General features: G+C 41.4%; 1 protein-coding gene across 1 annotated transcript in view; it reads right to left on the bottom strand.

Moving 5' to 3' along the window:
• Window positions 1-20,734: 20,734 nt before the first annotated feature.
• Window positions 20,735-24,913, bottom strand: part of PDIA5 (protein disulfide isomerase family A member 5) — an 86,322-nt gene continuing 82,143 nt past the window's right edge. Inside the window, exons 16-17 of the mRNA XM_069475114.1 lie at window positions 21,323-21,457; window positions 20,735-20,963 (exon numbers count right to left, since the gene is read on the bottom strand). Of these exons, the coding sequence (XP_069331215.1) occupies window positions 20,883-20,963; window positions 21,323-21,457 (216 nt within the window). The 3' untranslated portion in view covers window positions 20,735-20,882. The remainder of the gene's footprint in view (window positions 20,964-21,322; window positions 21,458-24,913) is intronic.

Below are 24,913 nucleotides of genomic sequence, written 5' to 3'. Positions count from 1 at the left end.
GCTACAAGACGTTAACTAAACTGCCCAAGGTCACGGAACTAGGAAGCCGCACAGCTGGGAATAAAAGGCCACTTTTCCTCTTGGACACTCTGTCTCCCAGAGACTGAAACACCAGCAGCCCCCACTACAACCCTTGCCTGCTGGGCAGTGTGATGGTTAATTTTATGTGTCAACTTGAACAGGCCATGTGCCCAGATATTTGGTCAAACATTATGCTGGCTATTTCTATGAGGGTGTTTTTTTTTTTTTAATGAGATTAACATTTAAATTGGTGGGCTTTGAATAAAGCAGACTGCCCTCCATAATGCGACCTCATCCCATTCATCAAAGGCCTGCATAGTGCGAAGTCCAACCTTCCCAGAGCAAGAAGGAATTCTGCCAGCAGATGGCCTTCAGACTTGAACTACAACACCCACACTTTCCTGGGTTTCCCAGCCCACGCTGCAGATTTTGGACTTGCCAGCCTCTATGATCTCATGAACCAATTCCTTAAAATAAACGTCTTTCTATAGATATATACATGCTATTGGTTCTGTTTGTCTGACTAATTCAGGCTGTGATGAATAACTACTACTACCACTTTTTTTTTAGTCTGTGTGAGTTAGGGCTGTTACTTCTGACATCTCAGGCTCTTAGAAAAGAACAATCAAAACCACAAAATAGAATAGATATGTTACAAAAATCCCCTTCCTTTGTATATTAAATTTCATTAAATTCCATTTTAAAGAGTGACTTTCCTGACCTTGTCTTCAGATTCCAGCTTAGCTCAGTGCTTCAGGTAGTGGGAATGTATAAATTAACCAGGATATTACTTGTCATACTTTAACACCAGCAATAATAAGTACTGATTCTGGACCTGTATTCTTCAGCACAATCACAAATCTCTATAACCTCTATCCACACACAAATGTCATTGATACCTGCAAGTGCCAAAGAGGAGATGCTAATTTGAAAACTTTTATTGGCTGTAATTTGTTTGAAGATGGTGAATTGAATCACAAATCAAGCTAAAGGTGTGCTTTCATACTCTTCATTAGTATACAAAGTTGATGGAAAGATGTGGGGAGGATGAGTCAAGGATGAAACCTCAGATCATTCAGTCAATTATGCATATTCCATTTGGAAACACTTTCCTCATTTTAGGCAACCAATAATGGGAGGGTAGAGTGAAAAGCAAAGGTACAGTACTTATTAAAATTGTATTATGAACCTTGTGCCAAATGACAAGGATACTATTTAGACTACAAGAATGCCTATGTTTTAATAAAATAAAATTAGTATAATAATAAAATAATAGCAAGTCCCATATATTTAGAAATAAAAAGGCAAATGATCCTTTGCAAAAGATCTGTGGGTTAAAGACATGATCAGCCTTAAAATTGTACAACAATAAAACCCTGCACATGAAAAGTTGAGTGATGCAGTCAAATATCAGGTAGAACTAGAAGAAATGACTACATATCCTTATGACTGCCTACATTAGCAAACAAGAAAAATGGCAAATTAATGAGCAAAGCATTCAATTAAAGAAGTTAGAACAAAAGTAAGAGAGTCAACTAAAAATAACAGAAGGAAGAAAAAGTGAAGATGAAACCAGAAATTACTGAAAATGTAAAACAAACAATAGAATGATTAATAAAACCAAAACAGATTATTTGAAAGGTTAATAAAAAGGACAACCTCTCACAGCCCCAATTAAAGGAGAAACAGCATAAGAGAAGCACGAATGAATAATGCTAATAATAAAAAGGGTGATGTAACTATAAACCCAGCAAAGATTGCAGAATTTATTGGAGGGTAATATAAATGAATATCATGCCAAATTCTGAACACATAGTTCAAATGGAAAACTTTTAAGAAATACAAATTACCAAAATTATCTAGAGAAGGAATACAAAACCTAGATAGACCAATAACTAATACAGAAATTGAATCAGTAATCAAAAATTGACTCCCAGAAAAGGCATCAGGGCTGGATATTTTTAAAAACTTTTTTATTTTGAAATAGACTTAAAGAAAGTTGCAAAAATAGCACTGAGAGTTCCTGTATAATCTTCATCCAGCTTCCCCTACTGTTAACAATTTACATAACTACAGTACAATCATCAAAACCTGAAAATTAAAATTGGTACATTAACAAAAAATCTACAAACTTACAGAATTTTACTAGTTTTCCCACTGATGTCCTCTTTGTATTTTGGGATTCAATCCAGGATCTTAGATTGCATTTAGTTATCATATCTCTTTAGTCTCTTCCAATCTGTGACTTTTCCTCAGTTTTTCCTTGTTTTTCATGACCTTGATACTTTTGAAAAGTACTGGTAACTTTTTTTATAAAATGTCCCTTATTTGGATTTGTCTTATGATTAGATTGAGGTTATGTATTTTTTGGTAAGAATACCATGTTTGGTCATTCTCAATGCATCCTATGCGGGGATAGGTGATGTTGAGATATCTTATTACTGGTGACATTATTTTTTTTTAAAGATGGAGTCTCACTATGTTGCCCAGGATGGCCTTGAACTTCTGGGTTCAAGCTATCCTCCCATCTCTGCCTCCTGGGTTGCAGGGACTATAGGCATGTGCCATTGTGCCTGGCTCTCGGTGATATCATTTATTACTCCTGGGACAACTCTGGCCTGTAAAATCAGCTTGATGGCTGCAGGATGTGGCATTTATCACTTTCCTTTGCTCTAGGAAGAAGGGAATCTTGGCCAGGTGAAAAGACTAGGTTTTTATTTTTATTTATTTTTTTTTTTTGAGACAGAGTCTCACTCTGTTGCCCAGGCTAGAGTGAGTGCCGTGGCATCAGCCTAGCTCACAGCAACCTCAAACTCCTGAGCTCAAGCCATCCTCCTGTCTCAGCCTCCCAAGTAGCTGGGACTACAGGCATGCGCCACCATGCCCGGCTAATTTTTTTTTTTCTATATATATTTTTAGCTGTCCATATAATTTCTTTCTATTTTTAGTAGAGGTGGGGTCTCGCTCTTGCTCAGGCTGGTCTCGAACTCCTGAGCTCAAACGATCCGCCCACCTCGGCCTCCCAGAGTGCTAGGATTACAGGCGTGAGCCACCGCGCCCGGCCTAGGTTTTTATTTTTTAAACCTTAAGTGCTGCCCGGCATGGTGGCTCATGCCTGTAATCCTAGCACTCTGGGAGGCCGAGGCGGGAGGATCGCTCAAGGTCAGAAGTTCAAGACCAGCCTGAACAAGAGCGAGACGCCATCTCTACTGAAAAAATAAAAAGAAATGATCTGGACAGCTAAAAATATATAGAAAAAAATTAGCCGGGCATGGTGGCACATGCCTGTAGTCCCACCTACTCGGAAGGCTGAGGCAGAGGGATTGCTTAAGCCCGGGAGTTTGAGGTTGCTGTGAGCTAGGCTGACACCACGGCACTCTAGCCTGGGCAACAGAGCGAGACTCTGTCTCAAAATATAAAAATAAAAATAAACCTTAAGTGATAAGAGTTAATCGTATTCCTCAATTCATTGCAAATTATCATTATCAGTCCATTAAAGCCCCTCTCTTGCTTTATACGATTTTATTTTATTTTTACCCATTCTCCTCCATCCTCCAGATAGTCATCCACCAATGTAGCTAATACATGTGCTGTTAAATATGCATGCATCTTTATAAAATATGTGTTGCATTATGGTATGTGTGCAATCTTTGTTTCTCCTCCATGGGTAATTAATGACACTGTACAAAGTCTGATGCAAAACTCTGAATTAGTTTCTAAAATGTTAAATAGACCACTTCTTCCACAGGACTTTAAGGTAATGTGCTGATGAATAGACTATGCAACTTTATTGCATTTATATGGTTCTCAATGCCCTTTGAAATGTGATTAATTCTTTTAAGGATCATGGACCCTTATGACATTTAGCTCATAAATAATTAAATCCAATTAATACTCTAGACTGAACCAAACCTAATTTATTTCAAGTTCTGGTTCTCAGCAGAGGAGGCCTTGGTTCAGTACTTTTGAAAGAATATCACTACCTCATTCCATCTTCCCTTCAATTCATCTGAGTAGTAAAACATAGGTGACAAAAGAGGGGAAGTTTGCATGTAAAGTTTACATTAAAATATAGTATTTTATTAATTTGAAAAAAACTTTAAAATCCTGAAAAATAGAGGAAATAATATAATAAACTCCATGCTTCCAAATTTTTCTTCAAAAAATAATTTATAAAATATGAAATAATATATGAAAAGTCATTAAAGTAATATGAAGAACATCACCATGTTCGTCCTTCCACTGAAAATATTACAAATACAGTTGACTCCATTCCCCGCTCCAAATCGCCATCAGCCTGAATTTCGTATTTATCATTCCCATGTCGGTCTTTATGTTTTTACTGCTCATAAAGGCATCCAAAACATAGTATTGTTTTGCACATTTTAAGCTTTACATAAATGATAGCATACTTTCCGTATCTTTCTGCAACTTTTTTATTTAATGTTGTGGGAGATTTTATTTTTCTTGTTAATATGTGTGGTTCTAATTCATTCAAATTCCACTGCCATCTGTTTTTTTTTTTTTTTTTTTTTTGAGACAGAGTCTCACTCTGTTGCCCAGGCTAGAGTGAGTGCCCTGGCGTCAGCCTAGCTCACAGCAACCTCAAACTCCTGGGCTCAAGCGATCCTCCTGTCTCAGCCTCCCGAGTAGCTGGGACTACAGGCATGCGCCACCATGCCCGGCTAATTTTTTCTATATATATTTTTAGCTGTCCATATAATTTCTTTCTATTTTTAGTAGAGGTGGGGTCTCGCTCTTGCTCAGGCTGGTCTCGAACTCCTGAGCTCAAAGGATCCGCCCACCTCGGCCTCCCAGAGTGCTAGGATTACAGGCGTGAGCCACCACGCCCGGCCCCATCTGTTTTATTGAATGACTACAATTTAGTTTAGCTATGACCAATAATGCTGATGTTAACCTTCTTGAACACATACAACTTCTTTTGTATGTGTGAGGAAATTTCTCTAGAACATGTGGCCACGTATTTATAGACAGCAAATCTAAGTTTAAAAAGAGCAAAAACTCAGCCTACCGTTTCCCTGATTGTGTAAGAGCTGTGTACAATTATAGAATGTATGATGCTCTCCTTGGGCCAGATCTGCCAGCATTAGACAAACCTCATGGTCCATTAAGGTCCATTACTGTAGATCTCTCAAATACAGCCTTTGAGCCCAAGGTAAGTTTATTAGTTGAAAAAATATTTAAAATCAGTAATTTATTTTGGTGTGAATTTTAAAAAGAAAAAAGTTAAAGGAACAAATTAATTGTACATAGCAGCAAAACAGAAAGCAATACTCTTTGTAGGGGCTTCCACAGAGCTCAGAAAAAGGCCTTCCTAAGCTTAGAGGAAAAAATAATCAGAATTAGGAATTCAAAATGCCCAGAAAACCAAACAAACGCTTCTTTCATCATTTTCTGCAAAGCCCCAGGAGTTAGGGAGGTGTCCTCCCCACCCTCTTCATTTACAACAACTGATCAATCTGCAGAGAGAGGGCCTTGCAGCCACGGCATGGGCTGACAGTAGTGGTTCACAACCTGTTTTGCAATATGGATCCCTTATTACTATTAATACTACCACTAGTACTAATACCACTCCTATTCTGACTCCGGTCACTAGCCTGCATTTGTTGAGAATTTGCCATACGCCTTGCATTGTGCTCTGCACCTACACAGACTCCAAGTTTATGCTCAAAATGACCCAGTAAGGAGAAATCATCATGCTATTCTTTGTGCAGAGAAAGAAACTAAGGGTCAGAGAGGTCAAGCGACTTGGCCAAGATCGCAGAACTAGAGCAAGCTCTGTGGAGAAGCCAGGAGCAAGGATTGTGACCCGCATCTGTTGGCTCCAAAGCTTCCTTAGGCACTTACTAGCTCTGCCTGAGTGTCTCTTTGATAATCCCTAATAGTAAATATTGATACCTTATTAGACAATGCCTGTTATGAGCACTGCTTACACCAAAAATAGAAGAAAATCACCTGTCATTCTACTACTGAGAGGTAACCACTATTAATTTATTGCTGTATTTCCTTCAATCCTTTTTTTCATACATTGGATCAAAATAGAGGTGTCATTCTTGTTCTTTTTAACTGCTTTATTAAAATATAATTCACATATCATATAATTCACCTATTTAAGCAAATGAATTCAATGACTTTTAATACCTTCACAAAGTTGAACAACCATCACTATAGTTTAGTTTTAGAATATTTTCATCATTTCAAAAAGAAGCCCCATATCCATTTTCCCACCCTCCTGCTCCCCCAGCTCTGGGCAACCACTAATCTATTTTCTGTCCCTATAGATGTGCCTATTCTAGACATTTCATATAAATGGAATCATACAATATGTAGTCTTCTGTGACCAGCTTCTTTCATTCAGCATGTTTTCAAAGTTTATACATGGTATAGCATGTATCAGAACTTATTCTATTGGATAATATTCCACTGTATGTATACACCGCATTTTGTTTATCCATTCATCTGTTGGACATTTGGGTCGCTTCCACTTTTTGGCTATTATGTATAATGTTGCTCCAAACATTCATGTATGTGTAAGTTTTTCTGTGGGCGTATGTTTTCATTTTTCCTAGGAATGCAGTTGTTGGCTCATATGGTAACTCTATGTTTAACTTTTTTGAGGAACTTCCAAACTGTCTCCCAAAGCAGCTGCATCATCTTACACTCCCACCAGCAATGATATGAGGGTTATGATTTCTCCACATCATTGTCAACACTAGCTGTCATCTGTCTTTTATTATAGCCATCCTAGTGGGTATAAAATGCATCCGCTTTGCCTTTTGAAACACAAAAGGTTTTAATTTTGATGAAGTCCAATTTATTTTTTTCCTTTGTTGCTTGTGACTTTTGTCATGTCTAAGAAAATCAAACCTTATTTTTAATAAAAATATTTTTAAACAAATCAAAATTAGAGTCATGTGAGGTAAGACATTTTATATCTAAATTTTTTCACATCATATTTCACCATGAGCATTTTCACCTACAATTGACCTAAAAATTTTCCCCCAAATTTTACTTTATGTTTATGCTATCTAGTTTTAGCAAGCCTTCAGAGATTTGGTGGCATTAGAGAAGAAGCTGGAAAACATGGCAAGGAAAAAAACACCCAAACCAGCAAAATCCCCAATCTAAAAAACTTAATAACATTTCCATTTTAAAAGTCATATAGTCACATCACAAAAATGTAGAAAGTTCAGAAAAAGTACCTATATTCTCATCACCCTAATAGTGCTATCATTATCTTTTTCATGTATTTTCTTCTTTTTTTTAAAGCATATATTTGAAGAATTGCAATCATATGGTATACCCAAATTTACATTCTGCTGTTAAAATTTAACCCACCATAAGATTTCTTCCATGTTTCTCCCTAGTTTTCATAACTGTCATTTTTACCACCTGTAGAATATACCAAATGAATGTACTATAATTTACATATTATTTTATTAGATATTTAGATTTTTTCAGGGTCCTCTCCTCTCTCCTTTTTTTCCTGTTATGAATAATGCATAGATGATTATTTTCTTACTTGTAGCTGTTTCCATGTTTGGGACTACTTCTTTAGGATATATTACTGCAGCTGGAATTGCTAAATTGAAAGTTATAACCTTTTTTGTGCCTCTCAAAATAGATTGCCAGATTACTTTCCAAAATATTTGAACCATTTTAAAATGCCATTAGTGATGATTGATGTTGATGCTTTGGGTATCATCATTCTTAAAATATTTGTTAATTTGATCAGGGTGGGGGCAGCTCCTTGTTTTAATTTGCATTTCATTTCATTACTAGTTATCATACTGAAACATCTCTTCTTAGGTAGGACTTTGCAGTTTTATTTCCTTTTAAGTTAACTATTAATGTGAGAAACACAGTCAGACCTGTCTTATATTAAATATGTAATTGTCTATTTCTATAGATATAAAAATATAGATACATATTTCAGGGGATTCAATACTTTTAAGTTTTATTTCAATGGGAAATTTATGTTTATAACTTTGTCATAGAGCTATGACTCCAGTAAATTTCTTCTGTATAAGCTGAATCAGAGTCTGTAAATTAGTGAGGTTTTCTTTGTCTTCTAGGCAGAGGAAGGGCAAGTGGGGTGAAAAGATAGGTCAGTAAAAAAACATATTCATGTAAATAAGGTATTATTATGTCTTTTTTTTTTTGATTTTTACAAAATGTTTATTCTCTTGAATCCAATGCATTCACAGATGTTAACACTTTAATGTTTATCATTTCCACCAACTGCAAATTATGTCTTGATATTGCTCATGCTCAAATTTTATAGCCAAGTCCCATCATTTGGTAGACATCTTTTAATATATAATTATTTTAAATATAGCCTATTATTTTAATTATCTCTAATTAATAGCACTTTCACATATCAATGTATGTTCCAGTAAAAAGGAACTTTGAATTTCTTCCATTTTATAATACAGTCTCTATTTTTCTCTTTAAAATAATTTTATATGTAGGCAATAAGTTCCAGGGAGTTCCTTTAGATAAGCTATGAATTTTAAAACTAGCCCACATTTTTATTTTATTGTGCTACAAAAATAAATGTTAAAAGACTTTTCACTAAGTGTTTTTTTGCCTTCATTAAGTACTTTTCTTTTATCTGATTATTCACATGCTGCTTTCAATGAATACTAACTACCTCTATTTGGCATTCTATTACATAGTGAGAAGGTGGCTTCACCACATCCTAATTGTCATCATTATTCCATTACTCAGGTAGTCCTCGGGAGACCATAAGAATGTGTCCTGTTATTTGCAGTTACGGCCAATCATCACCACCTGAATTAATGCACAATTAAGTTGAGTCATGAACATCCTGATTCAGATGCCTCTCTTGACAAACGGGAGTTAAGAAGGCATTTGGAGCAATTTCAGAATATATTTTTTCTCCACCGCTTTTTAAAAGAGCCCATCAGAAGCTTATAAAATGATATCCATTTACTTACAACTTTGACTCCCCTCCTCACATTTTCATTAATTTGTTATTCCAGGACTGATTTAGGAAGCTCCAAGGATGGTCACTTAGTTCAGTCACAGTGAGGAAAAGCCCCCCTTACTTCTGCTCCTCTTCTCCTCCCCCACCGTTACTTTCTTCCCTCCCCGTGGTTGGCCCTTTCTTTCTTTCCCTGTGACTATGTTTGTCTTCATCTCATCAAGGACCCCCATTCCCACCTCACGCTTTTTCTTGGCACCCTGCTTTTGTCTTCCTTGCCCTTTCTTTGAACACCACCACATGTCCGGCCTGGGGGTGGGGAATCTTTTCACGTTGGAAGGTGGCATTAATTAACTATAATCAAATAAGGCTGTATTCAAGAAACTTCAATCAGATATACTTAAAAATGTACATTAGTTTGTAAAAATCTAACTACTATTTACTTAATAATTTCAAAAAATAAAAACTATTTGTTAATTTTAAAGTTAGCTAACCTTTTAATGACTTTATTGTGTCTGCTTTTTGTTGGAAAGCATTTGAATATTTGGTTGCCGCATGGAGGTCCACAGTGTTAGTCATTAGTGACCTTCAGGTCATCTTGATTTGGGTTAGGTAGGAGAATGTAGGTTCGCAGCAATAAGTGGTTGAAAAGCAAGAAAGGATTTTCAGGCATGTTGCCGAAGGTGTGGGTATTCTATTGAATTTTTCTATATTTCAATCGGATCTTTCTTAGTATCAAACAATGACTTTAAAATGTCATCTACTGAAAGCTCAATCAATTCCATCTGTAATTCTTGGTGATGTCTTTGGTGGTATCAACTAGGTGAGGCTGAAATGCTAATTTAGTGTGATGTCATGATTCTCAAAATCAGCAAAACTTTCATTGCATTCTCCAGCTAATAGGTCTGTAACAACTGTGTATCCTTTAAATGATTCGCATATATCATCCTGTTCATCAATGACTTTTGCTAACTGGGGAAATGTTCATCTCAAATTTTCTTTTAAAGAAGTGTTTTGAAAATATAGTTTTTTCTGAAATGCTTGGATTTTGTGCTGCATATGATATATCCAAGGTCTATCTGGAAAATATCCAGCCATGTAATATGAAAAATAGAGACATTTATTGAAAAAGATACAAGAAACATTAATGACCCCTCAGTCCTCTTCAAAGTAGGCACCTTGGGACCTCACACAGTTCTCCCAGCGTCTCTTAACCCGTACACGTTCAACATTCTCAGGTGTTCCACTTGTTGCAGGCCTTCCAGAATGTGGATCACTTTCAGCAGATTCTTGACCATCTTTGAGACACTTGTGCCACACTTTTAGTTGTGCTGCACTCATTTCATCTCCCTGAAAGCCTTCGGAATCATCCGAATAGTTTCCATGGAGGAATGTTCAAGCTTAAAGCAAAATTGGATGATGCAGATTCGTTGCTCTACTCGTTCAGTCATTTTGAATGTGAGGGCCACACAGTACACATGCTCACTCAACGGTGTCTAGCGCCCCACTGACTAGCACAGTGAAGTCATCATTGTTCACACATGCGCATCCCAGTCCACTCTCCTTGGCTACCAGGTTACATCAATGTCACACAAATTGTTCTCATTATATTAACAATGGCTGGATGCTTTATGGACAGACCTCATAGACTTTGTTTTTTTTTTTTCAAGACAGAGTCTCACTCTGTTCCCCGGACTACAGTGCCGTGGCATCAGCCTAGCTCACAGCAACCTCAAACTCCTGGGCTCAAGTGATCCTCCTGCCTCAGCCTCCCAAGTAGCTGGGACTACAGGCATGCGCCCCGATGCCCGGCTAACTTTTTCTATATATTTTTGGTTGTCCAGCTAATTTTCTTCTATTTTTTTTAGTAGAGATGGGGTCTCGCTCTTGCTCAGGCTGGTCTTGAACTCCTGAGCTCAAATGATCCACCTGCCTCGGCCTCCCAGAGTGCTAGGATTACAGGCGTGAGCCTCCGCACCCAGCCATAGACTTAGTTTTACCTTGTAAAGAAATACTCAAGTCATTTTGATTTGACATGATATCACACAGAAATGCTGCATTCCTAGAGAAATCTTCTTTCACTAGTTCATATTGCTGATTCTGTTCTTCATAAAATTTAACTATCTGTTCTTGCAGAGATAAAATTTTGGCAAACACCTGTCCTTATGAGAGTCAACACACTTTAGAATGATAGGGCAAATCCACACTGAATACCTCATCGTTCAATTTTAGCATGTTACAAAACTGACAATGCCATGTTGCATTTCCATGAATATAATTAACAATGCTTTTAACTTGTTGCAAAGTGTCACTTAAAATAGTAGCTTTAGCACAGCGATTTTTGCTGATGCGAGATACCATGAAAAGAAATGAGAGAGCATCTAGATCAGTTAATACTTTTTTTTATCTGTGCAATAAACCCTTTTTGTTTTCCTGTCGTGGAAGGTACACCATCTATACATACACTCACTAAATTTACCAAATTCAGTCCAACTTCACAACATTTATTTTGAAAGTTGTTGAAGATATCTATTCCCTGTGTTCTGTTTGCAAGAGTGCCCAAACCAAGTAACTCTTGGTAGCAAAGAAAATCTTCTGTTATGACTCAAAGGAAGTATAAAATCTGTGCTGAGTCAGTAGTATCCGTTGATTCATCCAAAGCAATTGAGTAATATATAATTTCCTTTTGAAGTATTACATGAAGTTGTTCTATTAAGTTGAGGGCTACTCCATGCTGCTGATCACTTATGGTTCTTGAAAGAGACAGTTGTTTGTACTTTGAAACATTATCAGGATCTAAGCATCCTACAACTTTGACAATGCATTCTTCACAATTCCTACATCATTGAATGGCTTCCCTTTTCCCCCCAGTATATAAGCTACTTTATAAGTTGCATCAGTGGCATTATTTCCAGGTCTTATTGCTGCATGAAAGAATTGTCTTTGCTTTTGCTTTTCATCTTTTAATCTCTGCAATACAACCTTTCATGTATCTTCCTCCAATTTAAAATATTTGTTGTCCTTATGAGTGTTATAATGCTGATGAGCATTGAATTTCTTTAATGTTGATATTGCAATATCACAAAGCAAGCAAATCATCTTATCTTTAGCAGAAACAAGATAATATTGCAATTCCCAATCCTCATTAAAAAATTTGTTTTCTTCCTTCAGCGTTCTCTTGGTTTTCTTTAACATGATGGGCTGTTAAGCAGACAGAATTAAAAAATACTGTTGAGCTGTGCAACTATTCACAAATCCGACTTCAAATAGAAACATAGTGCACCATTGTCAAAATCTGATAACAGACTGGCATACTCGACCCCCATAAACTCTCACCAACCAGTCTTGTGTGGTAGTGGTGCCAGTCAGGTGGGGGAAGTTAGAACTAAATCATGAGCTTAGCCCTTATAGCTTACTAATGTTCTAATTGTGCTGGTAAATTTGGGGGATTATTTCATTGAAACTTATTTATTCTTTGGTATTTTAAATAAGTTCATTTTAAAAATAAAATAAAATATAAGAGACAAAAAAACATATTAATAAAAATAAAAGGATTTGTTCCGTAAAATTTGGATTCAATCAAAATGCCACACTTAAGGACCTAGAAGGCCACAGTTTCCCCACCCCTCATCTAGCCGCATCTCTTGTTTAATGGAGCCTCATGTTTCTCAACCGCCACTCTTTTTTTCATAGTAACATTTGTTGTTTTTATTACCATGCATTATCAAAGTAATTTGTACCCATTATAAAATCTGCAAAAACATTAAAAAGTAGAAAGAAACGAAAACCACTTGTTATTCCAACTTCCAGGGGTAACTGCTATTAATTTATTGTTGTGTTTCCTTTAAGTCTTTTTTTTTTTTTCAGACAGAGTCTCACTCTGTCGCCCTGGCTAGAGTGCAGTGGTGCCATCATAGCTCACTGCAGCCTCAAGCTCTTGGGCTCAAGTGATCTTCCTGCCTCAGCCTCCCCAGTAGCTGGGACTACAAGTGCCCACTACAATGCCATCCAGCTAATTTTTCTATTTTTAGTAGAGACAGGGTCTCTACTAAAGAGGGTCTTGCTCTGGCTCGGGCTGGTCTCTAGCTCTTGAGCTCAAGCGATCCTCCCTCCTTGGCCTCCCAGAGTGCTAGGATTGATTACAGGCATGAGCCACCTTGCCTAGCCAGTTTTTTGTTTTTTTTTTTTAAGTTTATTGAGGAAGGACAGGACAGGTTTACAGAGCAAGAGCAAGATTTAGGTTTACAGAATAAGGGCAAGATACATTCTCCGCAGAACGGTGAACAGGCCTCTTGTCCTAACAAAAGGCCCAAGTCTTTTTTTAATTAAAAAAAATTCTTAAATCAGGATCATAGTAGATACTTTTTGTATTTAGCTTTTTCACCTCACATTTCATCACGAGCATTTCACCTCTAATTCATGTAAAACTTTAAATATATTATTGAAAAGAAAATGGAATATCTAAAAAAGCAGGATAAAAAAAATGAAAATCACCCATAATGTTATCATCCCAAGCTAATCACTTCTAATATACCTATTGCTGGTCTTTTTTCCCCATGCATATTATGATTTTTAACAAAAACTGGATCCCACTCTACATACATTTTGTAAAATACGGAATTCTGTGTGAAAATTTCCAACATTTACTCAACAAGCACATATTGAATACTCATCCTTTTCTGGGTTTGGGGGCAACATGGCGAACCAGACAGAAAATATTTTTTGCCCTCTAGAGCTTACATTCTAGTGGGGAAGAAAGACAATCAGTGGCCAAACAAGATAGATCCGATAGCCCTTGGGATGAGGGGTCACTGGCTCAGCAGACCATAAAACCAGCCTGGCAGTGGAAAAGCACAGACGAAGATTCACAGTGCAGAACTCCGGACGGGCTTAGGGTTTGGACGCCCCAGGTACATCTGAAAGTGATGGTTTCGGGGGATGGGTCGACTACGTGTAGAACAAAAAGTTATATCCCAGATTCTGCCCGCCACCTCATGCAGCTGGACGGTCCCCTCCCCACCCTGGCTGGTGAAGCTTGGTTTACTCAAAAGCTATTCTATAGCTATCGCTATCAGTCCTTGCCCTTTTTCAGACATCTGTTTTATTTTCCAACAAGTCAAAAACTTCTGAAAGGTGAAATGTCTGCTTGCATTCAGATAAGCTCCTGTACACTTTCACATATTAGTTTATTTCTTGAATTAAAGAAATTTGAAACCCAGACCAGTTTCTACAGAAAGTAGAAGACTGGAAGGCAGGCAGGAGATGACAGGAATTAAATCCTTGGTCCTGCTGAGGCCTTAACATCCTGTTAGAGGAGACATTTACTTGGCAGACTCCCAGCCTAGATGCCAGGCTGAACACCCAACAATGCAGCAGCATTTGAGATATCATAGTCTTCATGTACTGCTTCCTCTATGGCCTGCACAACTATAGCGATGAAGTCGCTTGTTTTGTGCCTCGGAATCTTAGAGCCGAAATCTTTGTAGCTGCATGGATCCTGTATTGCATTGATAATGTGGACGGATTTACATAAATAACTTCCTATTGAATGTTTTTTAGAAACAATTTTCAGGATAGTTACAGGTAGCAATAGACCTTAAGTAACTTAATTATTTAATCATGACAAAAATTTTCCAATATTTTAGAGGATAATGTTGTTGGAAAAATGCTTTCCCTTGATTTTTTCAAGTTTTTCCAGCCTTGCCTGCACACATATAAGTATCTACACTGCGTGTAAGCTAGGCGTTGAACACCAGTGCAGCCTGCCGCACTCTACCCACGGTTCTCAGTGCAGGCTGCATGCGAGAAATAACCTGGAGACCTTTTGAAACAGATCAAAGCCACGGCCCCAGTCCTGGAGATTCTGGTCAATTGTTTTGGGGTGGGGCACCAGACCTGGTAATTTTTAAAGTTCCTCAGGTGGTTAAACCTTCACCCAGGATTAAGACAGTTCTTAATCCTAAGAACTTTTCCTGAGACTGCAGGAGAGTGCACCCAAGACTTTTCCTGAGCAAGGTGTTCATCTGTTCCTTTTCCAAAGAGTGAAGTGGCAAAAAATGCATCTCTGATTGCAGGGCATTCAGCACCTGGAGTTTTCCGTTTTTTTTATTTTTTATTTATTTATTTATTTTTTGTTTTGTTTTTCAGCTCATTATGGGGGTACAAAAGTTCAGGCTATATATATTGCCCATGCCTCCCCATCCCCCCAAGTCTGAGCTTCAAGTGTGTCCATTCCCTAGACAGTGCACATCGCACTCATCATGTAGGTGTGCACCCATCTCCTTCCCCCACCCCATCCCCCCCAGTCAGAACTTCAAGCGTGTCCATTCCCCAGGCAGTGCGCATTGCACTCATCAAGTAAGTATACACCCATCCCTTCCCCCCAGCCCCCACCTCTGTCCGATACCCAATTGGTGTTAATCCCAAATGTGCACTCAGGGAAACTAGTTTGCTGGTGAGTACATGTGGTGCTTATTTTTCCATTCTTGGGATACTTCACTTAATAGAAAGGGTTCCAACTCTCTTCAGGAGAACCAAAGAGATGCCATATCGCCATTATTTCTAATAGCTGAGTAATATTCCATGGTATACATATACCACATTTTGCTAATCCATTCATGAATTGATGGGCATTTGGGTTGTTTCCACATCTTTGAGATTGTGAATTATGCTGCTACAACCATTTTTTTTTAATACCCGGGATTAAAGTCAGGAGTTGGGGTTTTCCATTGTTAATGATAAAATTCTGGTGGCATCTCTTCCTTCCTCTTCCTCGTTGTGAGGGACTTAGGGCTTAAGATAGGAGGGCAAGTGGGATCTGTGGGGGCATAATTCTCAGGCTGTGAAGGTGACTGTTACAGAAAGAATGTCCTATAAGCTGAAATACTCAGAGTATATACGAGAAGTGGCCCAAGAGGCTGAAGAAGTTCTCAAAAATGTGTTTTTTGATTTTGCCATTGGAAGTGATCTCAGTGAAAAGAAAAGGCAGACACACCTAAAACAATCCAGTGGGGGTTAGAGCGGCAGATACACTCAGACTGCAAAGCCCAGGATCAAGGAGGTCACATGTAAGAGACCTCGCAGGAGAGATTCTGGAAAGCCCGCTGACCGAGACTTGCAGCAAACAGCCTAGGACAGTAAAAAGGGCTGCTCTACTTAAGTCCTGAGTAAGAGGTTCAGGGAAGGAGGGAGATCTGGACTCCTTGCTTGGAGCCAACTACATGATGTTGATGGATGAGAAAAGAAAGTGGAACTCCACAACTTTTATTTCTGTTTACTCTGTCAAAGAGAATCATCCTTGTACTGAAAGGATAGAAGGATCTTTGGTTAGAAAGAACTGAAATCCAAGACAGAAAGTTTAACTGCAAATATATGCAAAAAAGCTAGGAAAATTCCAAAAATAAAAAAAAATAATTGAAATGGGAATAGATTAATGGAACAGGGCAGAAAATACAGCCTTCTAACACATTTTGAACTTTACTGTATGATAAAATTAGCATTTGAGTGGGGAAAAGAAAAATTATTCAAAATAGTATTGAGGCAAGTGTCTAGCTGTTCTGAAAAACAAAAAGATGAATTCCAACCTCATTTATTAAATCAATATAAATTGGAGGCATTTTTAAATACTGGGAAAAACACAAGTTTCTATGTGATTTTGGAATGAAAAAAATTTCTGAATCTATATATACACACATATACACGTTCCCACATCCATATTTGCTTATAAACAAACAAACAAAAAAAAAAAAGGTTAAAAGGTTTGAAAAAAGGTTAAAGTGTTTGGAAGGATATCCACCAAAATTGACAGTAGTTATTTCTGGAGCTTGAAATTGGAGGACTATAAAGTGACACAGTTTTTCTCTCTCTTTCTCTTTGTGTGTGTGTGTGTGTGTGTGTGTGTGTGTCTGTACACAGACATGTCACTCAAAGACAGGGATATGTTCTGAGAAATGTGTAGTTAGGCGATTTTGTCATGTGAACATCGTAGAGTGTGCTTACACAAACCTAGGTGGTCTAGCCTACTACACGCTCAGGCCATACGATATAGCCTATTGCCCAAACTTGGCCAGCATGTTACTGTAGACTATAGGCAACCATAGCACAATGGTAAGTATTTGTGTATCTAAACATAGAAAACATACAATAAAAATACAGTATTATAGTCTTATGGGACCATTATTATATATATTGTCCACTGTTGACTGAAACATCATTATATGGTGCATGATTGTATACATACACACACACATATATAAAAATACATATTTTATATACAGCTGTTTCTTGACCAAACATGGGGCTAGGTCCCAATAAACCCATGGTAAGTTTTTAAGTCAAAAATGCATTTAATACCCTGATAAATCCATCATAAGGTAAAAAAAATTGTAAGTTGGGGACCGTCTGTATAACATATTTAATATATTATACATGTAGGTATCTGTTAGGTATTAGTGGATTTTTTTTACAGAGATGATATATAGAATAAAAATAAATTAAAAAAAATCAAGATTGGTTAAGAGTTTGAAGGAAAGCACTTGCTTGCTCTAAATAAAGTTATTTTTGGCCCAAATAAATCTTACCCAGGGTCCTGAAAGAATGTGAGAAATAGCTAAATCACAGTCAAGGAAAGGGAAGACTTTATGAGGCAGGCATTATTCTGGTTTTTGTTTATTTATTTTTTTTTAAGAGATAGTCTGTTGGCCAGGCTAGAGTGCCGTGGCAGCATCATAGCTCACAGCAACCTCAGACTCCTGGGCTCAAATGATCCTTCTGCCTCAGTCTCCCGAGTAGCTGGGGCCACAGGAGTGTGCCATTGCACCGGGCCTATTCTGGTTATTAAAGTAAAGAGTAGTGGGGGCATGGAAGGAAGCAATCATCACTAAAAGGAAGGGTCACCTATTCAAAATCTTGTTGGTTATGGGGAAGAGGATGGAACCCTGAACGGGTCAGTGTACCGGTGTTGCATCTAAGTTGTGCCACTTACTACCTTTGTGACACTAGGCAAGTTACCTAACCTCCCTGAGCCTCAGCGTCCTCGTCTCCATAGCATAGGGTTGTGAGAACATTAAATAAAGTGAGATTAAAAATACATTCAGGGCCACACGCAGTGGCTCACGCCTGTAATCCTAAGCACTCCGGGAGGCCAAGGAGGGAGGATTGCTTGCATTCAGGAGTTCAAGACCAGCCTGAGCAAGAGTGAGACCCTGTCTCTACTAAAAACAGAAAAAGTAGAAAAAGTTAGCCGGGCATGGTGGTGCACACCTGTAGTCCCAGCTACTTGGGAGGCTGAGGCATGAGAATCCTCAAGCCCAGGAGTTTGAGGTTGCAGTGAACCATGATGACACCACTGCACTCTAGCTAGGGCAACAGAGCAAGACTCTGTCTCAAAAAAAAAGAAAAAAATTGCATCCAAACTGTAAAATGTTGTGCACAGGTAAAAGAACAATTATTCTTTCATAGGGTTATTAGATAGGTTAACCAGAGAAATGTGGTAAATATAGTTATATCCACACCTCAACAAAATATTTGACATTTTCTTTCATTGTATTCTTCAGGAAAGGTTGGAAAATATGAGTTGGATGCTGGAATAATTACATGGATTAGGGACTTGCTGAATGACTGTGTCTAGGGCAGCGTGGGGAAAGCAAGAGCCGGGGGGCCAGCTCTGAAGGCTCCAGTTAGGTGGTGATGGGAATTGCTGGTGGACAAGAGGTGGGGGGTGCAGGGTCAGGCTGGGTGGACACTGGGGAGCTGAAACAGAAGCAGTAGCCTAAAGAAATAGACGCCAAGGTTAGACCGAAGCCACCAAAATCACGATGGAGATGAGAACTCCCCTAACTCACATACTTCCTGCAGATGCAGGATCCAGGGGAACGCAGGGGAGTGACAGCAGGACCTCCACCGGGGGAGGGGGTCCACACTGAACATCAATGAACCCCCAAAGAACCGAGGGTGGCAACTGGGAATAGAACTAACCCAGATGCCATGGCCATGGTTTGATCTGCACAGAGCTCCAGAATCGGGATGCATGCGTGTTTGTGTGTCGTGTATTAGGTGGGAGGAGCGGAGGAAGGGAGTTCTGTCTGCAAAGGCAGCTGCCCAGGGCTGGGATGAACTTGCTCAGCTCATGCCCAAAGTCAGTAATGAGAGGTTTGAAGAGGATATCATTTCATGATTTTTTAAATTAATTTTAAATTTATAATTGACAACATTTCATGATGTTTTCAAGTTCTCACACAGAAGTTAGCCCAGGAAAATCTGAACTTTGAAGCTGTGGAATAGACGAAAGAAAGCCTTGAATATGGGCACACCAGCATCCTTAGCCAGAAAGTGGCCTTTGTTAGGTATTATTTTAAAGGGAAAAAAAAAAAAAAAAAAGAAAACCCACAAACAACTTTTTTTTGAAGATACAAATAAACGTGTTCCTTCACACAAATACCCCATACAACCATCGAGGAAACCCACGACCACACACACGTGCTCTCATGAATGAGTGCACAATACCTGTGTCAATGACTCCTTGTGTGTGTATGGTCCTCAACCGTAAGGACCTCTGTAAATGTATTCAAATGACGTTTAAATGTATGCTTCCTTCTTCCATCCCCATCCCCTGGGAGAAGGATGGGCCACAGCCAAGGAAGTGTGTTCTCAGGAGAAAAGAGAAAGGCCGAGCAGGCCAGGCTGTAAATCTGGGGGTTGGAGAACTGTACAGAACAAGGGCTCTCAAACCTTGAGTTCACTTGGCGGAGCTGCGCGCAGTGGCACCACAGTCACTCAGCCATAAGGAACGCTGAGGCTCCGCCCTCTCCTCAGCGCATCCATGGGCAGGAAGGACTGAGCTAGGAGGTGGGGGCCGGCCAGGAAAGGAGGGCTGTTCTCGCAGACCAGCTCCCCAGCAAGGCCACCAAGACATGCTCCCAAGTACTGCCGCATAGGCGGCTTCCCCTCTGAACTACTCGGGGAATCCAAGCCTAGGACTGCTAAAGTCAAAAATATCCAGAGCAAGGCTGCTCTGCGGCCCATGGCGAAATGCCACTGAGCGGACAAAACGTGGCACAGGGCGCTCGGCCTCTGGCTGCGCTACTGAGCACAGGGCGCACTAGTCACGCTGAGATGCAGGAAGCAGGACTAGCGCGCAAGGTTATCAGGGAAGAGATGTACACAAGCGGACGGCAGCGGGAGGTGCCACCCGTGGATGCACGGCGGGAAGGTCTGCGGCTATCTGTGCGGTGGTGGGGGCTGGCTAACAGATCCAACACGGCACACTGAATACGCCGCCCCTTCCAGCCAGCGTGCATGGCAAGCAGCCGCGCAGGGGCCCCCTACCCCCACCCTGAAGTGGCGACTTAATTTTCTTTAAAGGGAGAGCAAGGAGGGAATGGAGAGGAAAAGACAGAAATAGTTGGAGAAGGAGAAATGCGTAAACGAGTTTGGTAGAGAACACACCAAAACTGAAACCACAGTGATCCAGAAAAAGCTAGTGCCTGGTTTCCATTTGCTTTAGCAGCCCTGTTTCCCGGGTCATATTAATGTATTTCCTCCCAATGGGTCGTCATTTTCCAACAGGATATTCCGTGGTCCCATTTCCCTGCTCTGCTCTCCAATGACCGACAGGGGCCAGCCCCGCAGGTGCAGACGCGGCCCTGGAGCGCTCTGCACCTCCCGGAGGAGGTGGCAGAATGAGGGAGAACCCGAGTGTCCACCTTTGTTAGCAGGGGCTCCGTGAAAATAAACCACGCCACCAAATAAATGGTTTAATTTTATTTCAAAATTGTACAAAATGGCCATAAGCGGCTGTAAAAAACTTTGTCTTCGGAACATGTGGAAATTCAGAAAGGACAACAAAACAGGTATCATTCACAGTGTAATGGAAAAGCTTTCTCTGAGGCAGAAATTACAACTCCTCCTTCTTTTTCCCGAGTCTTTCGTGGTCTCCCTCCCGGAGGGTTCGAATAAAATTGGTAAATCCCAATTCCTGCAGGTAAGGGAAGGAGAGAGAGAAAAAGGACAAGGTGCATTAACCCCTGAGCCACTCTCCCTCCCCCGGCCCCCTGAAAGCTCATCCTGGGACAGACAGAGGTGGGCAGACTGCGCAGTGCCAGGGTCTGCCTGGCTCCCGAGGCCAGCCCTGAGAAGCACACGCGGAAACTCTCTGCATCCTGGAAACCACCCGGCTCTGGGGCCAAGACTTCTGTGACAGCCCCCTGGGCCTCTAGCTGCAGTGTTCGCCGGGACTTCTGTGGTTTCTGGGAAGCCACCCGAGCTGCCTCTCCCCAGTGGCTGCTTTCCTGCCCGTCAGCAGAGAGCTCCGGCAGATGCCTCTCCCCTACTCACCGTGCGGTCACTGTCATACTTTTCTGCAAACTTCCCGTAGTGGTAGTAGTGCAAAGTGGGGTAGGCCTTCACGGCCTCCTGCTGACACAGGTCTTGGTTCTTGTCTTTGACGCAGTCAACAGCAGCACAGGCGATCTAGGGGCAAAGCGAGGGAGGTTCAGCACGGGTGTCCCCAGGCTGCGGCCTGGACCTCTCAACACAGAGACTGCACATCTGGCTCATGTCAGGGGTTCACTTTGATTTTTGTCCCCAGGAGCAGGGATGAGCTGAACCAAAGCATCACCAGCTCAATACCCTTGAGACTGATGGTGCTTGTTTTTAATTTGCCCAAGGCAGATGGGTTAGGGGACTCAGCTTGGGGTGCCTCCAGACTGCCCTTTAAAATCAAGAGCATAATGACTACAAAGGACATGACGACTTGAAAGCATTTGTAAACACTACAGGTTCTGTGATGCTTTCTGTGAGGCTCTGTGGGATTCATTTGTTTATCAACTAGTATTTCCTGAACATCTGCTTCGGGGGGGTGGTGTAGTACCAAGGGCAAGAGCAAGAGCTTTGAAGTCAAGTCTCCCAAGTGCAATCTTGGCTTGCCTGAACATTAAGACTTAAGGAAAATGACCTAGCCGCTTGATGCCTCAATTCCTTCAGCTGTAAAATGGGGATCGTAAGGACATCTAGGTTACCAGGAGAACATGAAGACTGAGTAAGAGAATTCAAGTGAGCCGGTCAGCACAAGCCTGGCACAGAATCAGTGGGCAGTAAATGTCAGCTGCTATCAGGATCCCTCCTTCCAACCCCATACACAAGCTCCGTCCCCACTAGGGACACGGGGTCTGGATGGGGAGTTGGATGAAGAGACCATCCCAACACAGTGTGATGTGGGACATGATGGAGGTGGTCCAGGTGCCACGGGCACCCAGGTGAGTAGAGCAAAGGCACCCTGTACGATTGGCCACCTGAGCCGAGGCCTGAAGGGTGAGGAGGAGAAAGCCAGGGGAGCACATTCCAGAAACTGGGAAGGGGCTCAGCATGACTAAAGCAATCAGAGTTTTTGGTCAGAAAGCGTTTCTCAAATTGGCCATTGGCCTCTTCTTGCAAATCTAACAAATCCCATGTGCTGGGTAACTTTTCCTCACCGTTTTTTGTGCTTTCAAAATAAGAGTATAAAGCAGAACTTTTCTCCTGTTGGGGGTCACAAGCCAGGGGAGGAGAAGGGTCCACTGATGGCAGCACACAGTACAGAGTGTCATGGAAGGGGGAAGGGCAGGTCTCACCAGCAACGCTCACGGGAGCCCTGCCTGCTGTGTGCTGAGCCCGCTCTGATGCTAGGGAACAAAGGTGACCTTGACAAAGTCCCGTCATCAGGCAACTGCCACAGAACAAATGAGATCATTTCAGATAGAGCCCAATGAATGCTTGGAAGAATTAAAAGAGGGTGATTCAGTAAGATAATTTAAAATTGTTGAATAACCATGATTCACACAGTTCTTTGGCTGCTGGCTATTCACACTTGGACCGAGTCCCCCTTTCCAGGTAGGAAGGCCCTGCAATGGCCACATTTGCTGATCACTTACCTGGTGCCCAGGTGAGCTGCAGGACTGACAACCGGAGTGAAGAGTGAGGCACGGCCTCGCCGGGCCGCCAGGGTGCCACACTCGCCCTCCCCTCCTTCCCGCTTCCCTTCTGATCTTCAGCTACGTAACGTTCTATACAGCAAGATTCGGAGAGCTCAGTTTACAAACTCACTGCACACAATCCGTATCTGGCTCTCAGTCCTGTTCTATTTGGCCCACATAGAATTTAACAAGAAAATAAATCTGAATTAGCTGCCAACATAAGAAAAGGAGCCAGAAGATTTAATATAAAAATTTGGCTTTCTAGCTTCTCTTTAAAAGTCAGAAGACTTAATGGCACTTACCCTGCCTTCCCACGGGCGACAACTGGCTGGGGCAGGGAGGCAGCTGTCTCCTTTGAGCTGGCTAAGTCTGCCCCTCGCCAGTGTCCCCATGGAGCCCACTTCACCCAGGCTGCCAGGATGGCCCCCGCAGCCTTCTGGGCACCCCAGCTCACCCTCTAGCACTTTCTGAATTATTTAGAAACACGAGACAGATGCTCCTTTGGCTGTTTGCAAGGTTCTACTTCTCAGGGCAGGTGCCGTGGGCCTGGCCCAGGGGACACGCACTCTTCCTTCACCTGGCCAGCAGCTGAGGGCCCTCTGCGTCCATCCCGGGCCAAGGCTGCTGCTCCTCCGCTACACTGTGAAAGTGTTAGCGCATTGCTCCAGGCTGCTGCCCTCCCTGCATCCACTCTAAATTATGAATTTAATTTGTATACATGCCCTGGAGCTGTTGGAAACGTAGTGTATGGTTTTATAAATCTACCAAATTAAAAATGTGTACTTATTCTGAATCACTTAAAGTAGCTGCCAGCCACACACAGAAGGCAACTTCTAGCTGCAAAGGCCAATCCACGCTCCACTTCTGCAGAAGAGGAGACAAGTACAGCCCTTCCCAAAGGAAGCAGCTTAGCCTCTTTGGAAAGAAGGCAGCAGATAAGCCTCTTCTAAGTTACCCCAGTTTCACCCGTCTAAACGCCTGCCTCCTTGTGCAGAACTCCACATTTGCACCCATCGCCTGCAGCACAGAGTGAGCACTCGTGACCTCTAGATTTGTTCTATGGTAGGCACAAATTCCTGGGGCCATACGCTGTGTCCCGGCACTTGCCACAGCACCTGCAACTGTTGGCCTGAGAGCTTCCTCCCAGCCACAAGGCGCTGGACATAAGGCCAACGACCAGATGGGGGGTGAGGACAAGCACCCTGGCTTCCGTGACCATCGAAGGGGACAACTCTGTGGCACATATCCCAGTGAGGTCTCCGGTGGGCTGGAGCCTCAACAGCCTACACCACACCCGATTTGGTCTCTGCCCTTTCCTGTATCGCTTTTTCCATCCCCTCCGGAGCTTCCTGAGACCACCTCCCAAATAAATTCCCTGCAGAGGAGGCCCCGCACAGAGTCTGCTCCTGGGAGAACTCAAACTCAGACAACACTGTTTGTTTGATTCCGACTCTGCCCCTTTCCAGCTGAGGAACTTTGGGCCAGTCCTTTAGTCTCTCTAAGACTCAGTCTCCTCATCTGCAAAATGAGGAGTGCAGTGGCACCTAGTTGAGCAGCTAATGTGAGGACAACACGACGTGATGCTTTTAGTGGAAGAAGAGCTCTTGATAAATACCAAATAGGTTATCGTTTCTTCATTCAGTTAACAATTACGGAGGTCTAAGGTGTCAAGACTGTGGGGAATTCAAGCCCAAATGAGGTCCCTGCCTTGGGGAGCTTTCACTCCTGATGGGCAGTAGCCAGCCTTGGACACAGGAGGACCTATGCAACACGGCCCGATTCCAGGAGTGACGTGGGCCAATCACAGAGGGATGACCTTCAGGCAGCCAAGGGCAGCACTCCTGGCCACACCTTAGGCTGGGACAGCTTGACATGCAGTGAGAGGCAAGCCCCACCTTGCCAGCCCACCATGGGTCCTTGTCCTCTTTGCCCTTCAATAACACCATCCGGTCCAACACTAACAGTTTGCAGTCCT

The sequence above is a fragment of the Eulemur rufifrons genome, chromosome 7 (assembly GCF_041146395.1).
Source record: "Eulemur rufifrons isolate Redbay chromosome 7, OSU_ERuf_1, whole genome shotgun sequence".
Classification (NCBI taxonomy): domain Eukaryota; kingdom Metazoa; phylum Chordata; class Mammalia; order Primates; family Lemuridae; genus Eulemur; species Eulemur rufifrons.
The sequence above is the reverse complement of the archived record's forward strand: the minus strand, read 5'-3'. Positions and strand labels throughout refer to the sequence as shown.